The 9,244-nt window shown below is 47.0% G+C and overlaps 1 protein-coding gene across 1 annotated transcript; it reads right to left on the bottom strand.

The window, feature by feature from the left end:
* Positions 1-2,048: 2,048 nt before the first annotated feature.
* TNFSF4 (TNF superfamily member 4) lies at positions 2,049-8,836 on the bottom strand. The gene is made up of 3 exons (XM_051797734.1): positions 8,465-8,836; positions 3,928-3,970; positions 2,049-2,422 (listed from the first exon to the last, which is right to left on the bottom strand). The coding sequence occupies exons 1-3, from the start codon at positions 8,660-8,662 to the stop codon at positions 2,049-2,051; spliced, it is 615 nt and encodes a 204-aa protein (XP_051653694.1). The 5' UTR covers positions 8,663-8,836.
* Positions 8,837-9,244: the final 408 nt, after the last annotated feature.

Here is a 9,244-nt window from a genome sequence, read left to right as displayed (position 1 = left end):
CCACGCTGGGAAGCACCAGCCCTGGATACCCTGTGGAGACCTGAAATGGAGGCTGAAGGGTTAAAAAAAAAAAAAAGGAAGGATGTGAAAATTTCATGTAGTTTTCCTACCAGTAGAAATGTCTTCTCAAACACTGGATGTGTAATTCACCAGTCACCTCCACCTTCCTCCTCCCCCAGCCCCCACCTCCAAGAGACACTAACGAGCCCAAATGCTACAAAGGAAAGGTTTATTGTTTTTTAGGAAGGGAAACATATTCTCACTTTAACTGGGAAGTGTGACAATCCCCAGCTTGGGGACAGAATGCAGCTGTCTTTGGTCCTGGTGGTGCTCAGCGTGGCCAGAGGTAAAAGCCCAAAATATCCCTTAGAGTCAGGGAGGAGTATCCTGTGGGTGCAAGTCAGCCCACAGCTTCTCAGCTGAGAGGAGAAAAGCTGCTTCTTGGTATTACTTGAATAACTGCTTCAGCCACAGAGGTTTCCCCTGGGTCTGTGGCCTGGCCCACGTAGGGAAGTTCACAGCAAAAAACATACGGAAAAGCTCTCCAAGGCCTGGAAGAGCTGCCTGCCTGTGGCACCTGAGCCTGCAGGAGTGCTCAGCCAGGAGTGGGTTGGTCCAGGCTGATGCCTGGAACACTCCAGGGCATTGGGAGCATCTGCAAAAAAGGAGCTTAGCGCTGACATCCAGGTCTGAACCCTTCCCAGTGTTTTTAAGAAATCTGATGCCTATAAATTCCTATGCCTATCATATAAATATATAAATATTTTTAACAAAAGGCTTTGGAGTGTACAGCCAGCAGTGACATGCTGAAATGTTGACGGAGTTCGCTGGGAGACACATAATCTGCTTGCCCTCGATATCTGCCTCATTTCAACCAAAAATACAGCAGTCTCTGGCTGTGCTCAGGTCACGTGCTGCCTGCAGTGTGGGCAGAGCAGGACTTGTTCTCAGCAGCCCCAGGCTGCAATGAGAACAGGGACCAGAACCACTGAGAGCAGTCTGGCTTCAGCACGAGCCAGGCAGGGTGTGCACGAGCGCAGAGGTGCGTTGCAGAGGTTGTGCCTATGGACCTCTATGACAAGGACCTGTATGACAAGGTCTACTGCAAGGCTCACAAGAACCATCTGAGTCCTCTCCAAGGAAAGGATGCATAGATCTGCAGGTTCCAATTGGTCCATTAGAGAGAACCCACCAAATCCAGTGTCTTCATGTTTTCCCAAATTTTTATGTGCCTGAATCATTAAAGCCAGTGTGTGAGCACGTGCTTGAAGATTTTCCTCTGAGAGCTGGTGTCAAGATGTAAATGTCCCACGAGATATTCCCTTGGCTGACACTTCAGTAGTCTGCAGATAGCTGGCACAGCCAGTGGGCCTCTGCTCCTAAAAGCTGATCCCCAAAACCCCACAGTCACTGCAGGACCTGTGCTTCTGCTGTCCAGTGCAGTCCTGTCAGCTCCTTTCAAAATATCACCTGCTTTCATGGCCTTTACCTGTCAGAGATCATTTATCTGGATCACTGCAAAGGAAGTCCCTTGTTGCCTCTTTCCCATCTGCTGCCTGACCAGGCGAAGGGCTGTTGACCAGATCTGTTCTTCTCCTGCTTCAAATGGCCTCAAACCACCTGAGGTATTTTCTTGACTTACAAGACTTTTATTTGAGCAAACATACAGCACTTTTGTCCTATATACAGGAACTGTCTAGCAAACAGAGAAACCCAGGGTTTCTCTGAATATGAGCTAAGCTTGTGCAACTTTCTTTGGCTTTAATTTCTGTTCTCCTCAAGGGCTCTGCACATCCCTTTCCCCTGAGAGCTGGAAAGATCCGTTCTAGGTAGCAAATCAGCTGCACAGAGCTCCAAAGACATGAACATGGCACACACTATATAAAGCCCGTTTGCACTGTGGTTTATCTGCCCTCCAGCTGGGGCTTTCCACAGCCCCAAGGAGGAAGGCTAGAGCAGTCTGCCTGTACGAGTACAGCCGGTGAGAACAGGCATCCCACAGGCAAATGGATTGGTAGGCAAGGCTGTACTTTACATGTTTGCATACGTCAGCTCCAACAAAGAGCTTCTTCAGGGGGACTTTGTAACACCAGGCTGAGCGACAGATCCTTGATGTTGGCGTTGGAGTCAGTGCACAGGGTGACGTTATCTTCACGGAACAAGAAGAGCGCTGTGGTGAAATTTACTGCGATGGGATCTACTGTGTTGTTACTGCCCTGGACAGTCTGTATCCAGAGGTCATGGTTCTTAGGTTTCTGTGTCTTCTGCAGGGTCAGCTTCAGCAAGTCCTCTTCCAGGTAGAGGGAACACGTCAGGGACACCAGGTAGAGGCCATCACAGGGGATCATGATGGAGCCATTTCTGATCTGAATAGAGCCTCTTTCAGCAGTGAGATTGATGGCTACTCCTTTGATGCTTGGGCCTGGAATGGAAGAGGGAAAAGATGATCCCATGATTACAAGTGTCGTCTGGTAAATGGGTTGTTTTATAGCAACTGACTACGGGAAAGACGAAAAAATATGGGAAAGGAGAGAGTGAATCAAAGAATAGGGCAGATCAGAGCTAGAATAACATCTGCTCTAGACAGACATCATCTTCTGTGGAAATTTCCAGGCTCTTTTGATTAAGCTGTGCCTTTTGGACCCAACTGCAGTTTATATGAATTCTTCCTCCAAATTTCTATTTATGCACCATTTACTTACTCTATGTGTTACTTAAAAAAAACAGAAAAATATATTAAGTAAAGTATCTCTGTGAGTTTAGGAAGCATAGATTCCTAACAAGGACAGGAAAATCAAGACAGTAAATAAGATGAGGAAAAAGTGTTCAGAGTTGGAAAGAAAACAAAAAGTGCTTCCTGTGAAGATGCTGGTAACATAAGCCCTTTTCTTGGGGTTTGGTTATGGGTTTTTTTAAACAGAAGACAGGATAAAAGAGCAGCATACAGACAGAAACAGAATAATCTAATTAATACAGAGCAGAATCAGGAGAAATTAAACTGGAACTTAGCATGAAAGTTTTCTCTTGCAATGAACAGTAACAGTTCCCGGGGCTATGCTGGTCATGTTTCCCTGCTGTGCTTCTCATTTTTCAGCACACCAGCTGAACGCCTGGGACCAGGGGACTGAGAAGGTCTCCAGGCAGGCAGCATCGACTCTCTGGGCTGAGGCCAAATTTCTGAAGCTTTTCCTCTAAAGAACATGAATTTATATGAAATTAGACTTAGTGCTGCCTCACACTGTTAACAGAAAGTAAAATGGCCAACAATATTTTTTAGTATGATTTAAAACTTTTAGTAATTGGTTTTATCACTGAGGTATGTCCTGGGACAAACACTCAATGTAGCCGGCATGCAGGGCAGCGCTACTTCTGATGGGGTGTGTTTGCTCACTCACTCTTCTCCATGAAATCATTTACATTTTTCATACATCAGGAAACCATTGACTTGTCTCAGAAATACCCCAAGAGTGTGCTGCATGTACTCAGTAAATTCTCAAAAACACATTTCTTGTTCATTCGTGAAGTGAAAGCTTGTTTTAGGAGATAGGTGAGGGTTGTAGAACTCCACACAGATTTTCAGGTTTTTTGTTCCGCTCTGGGAAAACCCTTTTCTTTCATTTTGGCCCCTTGCAGCACTGGGGCAGACTTGGCCCCTTTCTCCCACAACAGCTCTCCTAGCACGATCCTCCATCAGAAGCAGCAGCCGTCACTGTGCCACGAAACACATAACAGCTATTTAGGCATTTTTGGGCCCCCCGGATGCCACAGTTGTCCCTAGGGTCGGTGCACAGTAGAGTGGGGAGACAGGAGCCCTTCCTCTGTGCCAAGAGAATGTGGTGCAGTGGTGGGTGCTGCACTGGGGGAACCAGGGATCACTGAGGGGCCAGGGACCCTCTCAGGATGCCCCCTGCCCCAACATCCACCCACCTGAGTACCGGATGAGGGTCCACGGCACTTCATCGCTCCGAGGCTGGAAGAAAAAGAGAAATCCTTGTTAAGGCACCTGGTGGACACCCACTGCTGCCACTATCATTTTTGTTTCCCAGCCGGGACTGGAGCTTCACCTCCAAAAGCACAGCAGGTAGCCTCAGCTGGCACAGCTGCTGCTACCCAACTATGCTCCGTACTTTCTTTTATATCATTATTATAAAATACGATTTTAGCAGGGTTCCCAGCCGGTGAGACTTCCAGCCAGGGACTGAGCCCTCCAGGCAGTGTTCCTGTTTAGAAAACCACGCTGGTGACTGTAATCGAGTCAAACCAAACAGTAAGGAAAGACCTCGGGGTGCAGAGCCTCTTCTGCATCAGTGCCTCGAGTCTGACTTACAGCCAGGGGCACCCGGCAAACAGGCATTGTTTGCAAAGCAGGGATCCACACATGCTGCAGGGCACCAAGAAGTGGGTCTGGCTTTATGGTTCCTTGCACTTTGAATCAGGCTGTTACTGGATGTGTGTCTCTCACAGGCTCTTAAGTGTGTTAAGATGTGTTTAAAATTGATTGGAACACCTCTCCTAAGACAGACTGAGAGACCTGGGGCTGTTCGGTCTGGAGAACGGAAGGCTCCAGGGAGTCCGTAAAGCACCTTCCAGTACCTAAAGGGGCTACAAGAGAGCTGGAGAGGGACTTTTGACAAGGGCTTGGAGTGATAGGACAGAGGTGAATGGCTTTAAACCGACAGAGGGCAGGTGTGATAAGACATGAGGAAGAAATTCTTTACTGTGAGGTGGTGAGACACTGGCACACATTGCCCAGAAAAGCTGTGGCCGCTCCATCCCTGGAAGTGTTCAAGACCAGGTTGGATGGGGCTTTGGCTTTGAGCAACCTGGTCTAGCATGAAGGTGTCCCTGCCCACGGCAGAGGGACTGGAACGAGATGATCTTCAAGGTCCCTTCCAGTCTAACCATTCTATGATTCTGTGATTTGTATTTTATGAATGTAAGGATGCAAATACAGAAATGTACATCTTACTGATCAGATGCACAAAACACTGAGGTTCAGTATTGGATTTTTAAGTCTGAACTCTGCATCTCAAACTTGTCTCTCATCATAACCACAGAAGACCTGAATCTGCAGTCTCTTCACAACCACGAGTATTTAGCATTTTGCCTGATTAAAGACTGAAAGATTAGGCTCCCTGCTCCATCTCTTCACCTATTACAAAGGCTTTCTGGGGGAGAAAGTGGGCTGGTGAAATATGAATTGGGCTGACTTTCATGGATTTGGTCTCGTGCGTTACAAGGTCAGGGCAGCCCCTTCACTCTGAGCACAGGGAACATGTTGGAACAGAGCAGAGTGTGAGCACAGACATGGAAGTCTACAGGTTCAGTGCTGTGCCTGGGTAAAGGCAAGTGGCAGGGGAAGGCGGCTGGAGCTGGGCTGCCCTCTGTGATCTGTGCCAGAGGGTGAGGTGGGTGCCGGTGCTGGGAAAAATCTGCTCTGGCACCCCCTAGTGCTGCCACAGCTGATGCTCTGCACTTGCTCCATCGGTAAGGCTGGCCACGGCTGCCAAATGCAAGCTTTTAACACTCCGTGACTCAGGTGGAACTATCTCCATCAGCATTACCGTTCCTATCCACTGCCTCAGCAGCTTGAATCTTGGGCTTACTCTTATTCTAGGCACCTGAGTGCACAAGCATTTCACTCCTGGCTTAGGCAGCTGAGATTTCCAGGTAGTTTCCCAACAACACGATAGCAAAGCACGGGGTCACTGAGCATCTGAGGTCAAACAACATCCACCCCAGTCTGTGTGATCTGGCCACTGGTGGACAGGGTGTGTTAAACACAGACAGGCTGGATGGCAAACTTGTAGCAATTATATCAGCACCGTTGTCACTAATGCACATTACCTGTTTTACACATCTCTGCCAATTATTGCACTATCTCAAAGCACTTTGCAGTTATCTACCAGTTAACTGTGCTGAGGATGTGTCAGTAGTAATGGAAGGACATCCGTGAGCTAGTAACGAAGCTAGTCACCTCTCTTTCTCTGTTCTGTCTTCTTACGGTGTGCAGGAAGGGGTGCCAGAAGGGCTGGGATCACAGAATTGCTTCTTACTGACTGCTTCAAATTTCCCTGTATCATTTACACACAGATTTTCAACTTCATTCCTGCCTGTTCTGCATCCCCAAACTTCCTCCTGCCTGGAACATTGTGTCTAGAGCCACGTGGCAGAAGTTACAGGAATAGGTTTGTACGGCAAACCTCAGGGGCCTGATTGAGGGGGCCACTGTGGTCATGGGACCAACTCCCTGTGTCAAAGAGATGGCAGATGACTGTTCTCTGGAAGTGGGCTGTACCTTCTCCTCACCAGGAGATATTAGGATTAGGGTTTTTACCTCACTTGCAAGAGGAGAGCTGTGGCAAGAGGAGGTAATTCCAGGAGACATGGGAATTGTAGATGAGTGAGAGCAGACTATCACTACCCTTTTTTTTAACTTATTTGGAAATCTCAGCTGAGGCTTGCTCTAAGATGGGATCATGACAGAAATGAGATCTCTGTCCCTTTTAGTTAAGTACTGTCTGGGCTGCAGATGCTAACTTTCCTTAGCATGTGCCATCACATTAAATGTTCTGTGGTTTCACAGAACAGTCCAGGGTTTTTCTTTTCAGAGCTGTGAGAATGATGGAAAGGAATCAAGTATGATCTTTATGTGAAAAACTACAGATATTGGCTTGCAAATAAAGTTAGTGCAGCACTCTCCAGCCTTGGAGAGCAGAATAAGACTCTTCCCGATTATAGGAACAGCCACTCAGTCACTCCCATGGACCAGCACCCCCAGTCTGCCTCTCATGCTGTTGTGCCCCTACTTCCATAAAGTCTGTCTCCCTAAACTGCCCAAAGAGTCAAGTCAGGTTAGTACTCCTGCCCTTTCATCAGACAGTTATATGGTCAGTTCACAGTTATCCTACTGAGCCCTGTAATTGCACTGTGATGAAATCCCCCCATGTACAGCCCGTGAGACTGCTCCTGCACATTGTGGTGCACTCCAACCCAGACACCACATTTATCTGTTAAAATAATAGAAACCAGTCCTAGCCCTGTAATTAGCAAGTATTAAAACCCGAAAAAGTCCTCTGGTGACTTCTGGGACCTGGACTTTTCTTCTGTTGCAGTCACTGCTCCTCAAGCACCCTGTTCAAGTTTTTTTCTGTTGAGGAAGGGTTGTACTGTGTCCCCTCCTCAGCTGCTGCTCTCTTGGGTGTGTAAGGCTTATAGGCAGAAATGTCAGACCCTACCCTACTTCTCTAGAAGAGGATTAGAGTTAACAATTTTACCGAAGAGCCAGATACTGAGATGGGCCTTCACAGCCAAAGTGTGACCCGGGAGAGGTTTCTGCACCTTGTGCCGTGTGATAGCTTGCCCTTCTCTGCTAGCTTACTCTCCCAAAAACTCTCTTCTCTCTCCCAGAGTAGTGGAAGGAGAAGAGGGCTGACCTGAATGACAAGTGTTATCTGTCAGTGTTACCAGGCTCATCATTCTGCAGTTTAATAACCACCATGAGATAGGTCAGTGCAACTTGTGCAGAGCACAGGGGTTTTTGTTAAACAGCAGAGGACTCAGAGCACGAGGCCATCCCTCCCTTGAGTGGTTACATGCCTGGCTTGCTACTCTGTCAAGTCTAAGTGGGAGGAAAGAATGAACTCGGGTAAAACGAAGCACAACAAGCTTTAAAGTGGTACACAGCTCCTGGAGAAGGTGTGGGAGGAGAAGTCACCGGTGCACAAGCGGCACTGAAATAGCCGTGAAAGGTTGTTGGTAATCCACCAACCTGCAAGCACGTGAAAGAGGCAAATGTGTCTGCTGCGATTTTTGCTGAAGTACTGTGAGTTTCAGGCATCTCTGTTCTTTATACTGTGTGCAGTGGTGTTATGTGCACATGAAACTCTCCCTGACCACATCAGTCTTTCTCACACGCACACACACGCACAGGCTGTCCTCTGCAGACACAGATGGCTGCTCCTAACCCTGCGATGTGGGCAGGTTGAGAGCACCAAAAGGCTTCAGAGGGTCTTGCTATAGCTGGCACAAGATAACTTGCTTTCTCACATATCTACCAGCACACATAATACATTTAAAAAGTTGTTTATGGGCAATCTGGGTTCTCATTCACTCAGATGATCGTATTTAATTAAATGGAAATACGCACAAGTCACTGCAAGTAGGGCAAGGAGTCAGACCTCCCTCCCCCAGGGGCCAGCGTAAAAAGCGTTCTTGGAACAATCTCTCTAATGGACAACTTGGCCCCAAACCCTGCGCTGGGCAATACTGGATGGTGTTTTGAGGACAAGCAGTATAAAAAAAAAAAAATTAAAAAATAATTGCTATCATGAGGAAAGGATTAAAAACTTGGGGTTCGAATAAGGATAAACCTAAAAAATTTTCTTTTCTTAAAAAAAAAAAAAAATAAAGCCCATACAAATCTTTATAGGCCAAAGACCATGGGTTGAACACGAGCTCTTACCGTTGAGGGCTGCAGAAAATCTATACCAAGGTAAATCAGGCAGGCAAGCAGTAATATCCACTGAGCAACCGCGGACACGAGGTGCAGCGTGTTCCTAACCTGTCCTCTTTGCCAGCTCCTCCATTCATCCTCAGCACGTTCCCTTTCACAATCCATCTGCTCTTCATTTCTTGACTCTACTTCTGGCTGTCCTTCCATCTCAGCCTCACTGCCAGCAACTGCTGGAGAAGGAGCCAGAAGCACAGCAGGAGCCCAGAAGGGGCAGGGGATGGATGAGCAGTGTGCTCCTGTCCCAGGAGCAGAGATGAAGTAAAGACAGTGCCTTCAGGAGCCTGTTTTATACACCCAGAGAAGCAGGCGGGGGAACTTCTTTGTGACTAATCTAAATTTCCCCTTCCTTCTTTTCTTTCTTTTTTTCTTTTTTTTTCTTTTTTCTTTCTTTTTTTTTTTTTTTGTTTTGTGTGTGTGTGAATGTGGGGGTTGATTTATTGCATCCCAGTTCAGTTTTGAGTAAGGACCTTTGAAAGGAAATATGTTTATGTCTTTCATAGCTTCAGCTGTGGACATCTTCATATGTCATCTTTCCAACAATCATGAAAAGTTGGTTGGACAGTGCTTGTCTTCACTCAGTCTTTTGTCAGCAAAGGCTCTCACTTTTCTCTTCGGGTGGGGGGGTTTACAGGGCTGGCCCTTTTTAGCATCATATAATGCTCCTGAAATATATTTTCTGTAAAGAAGTAATGAATAGAAAGGGATATGGGACAGGTGGATGGCATAAGG

Source organism: Manacus candei, unplaced genomic scaffold (assembly GCF_025592945.1).
Source record: "Manacus candei isolate 608988 ecotype Guabito, Panama unplaced genomic scaffold, ASM2559294v1 h1tg000005l, whole genome shotgun sequence".
In the NCBI taxonomy this organism is placed as follows: Eukaryota; Metazoa; Chordata; class Aves; order Passeriformes; family Pipridae; genus Manacus; species Manacus candei.
The sequence above is the reverse complement of the archived record's forward strand: the minus strand, read 5'-3'. Positions and strand labels throughout refer to the sequence as shown.

Coding starts and splice junctions, on each gene's coding strand:
- TNFSF4 (XM_051797734.1), bottom strand. CDS start 8,662: ATGGAAGGACAGCCAGAAGTAGAGTCAAGAAATGAAGAGCAGATGGAT. Junction 3,971..8,464: donor ATTTTCTGCAGCCCTCAACG/GTAAGAGCTCGT, acceptor TTTTTCTTCCAG/CCTCGGAGCGATGAAGTGCC. Junction 2,423..3,927: donor GACCCTCATCCGGTACTCAG/GTGGGTGGATGT, acceptor CTTCCATTCCAG/GCCCAAGCATCAAAGGAGTA.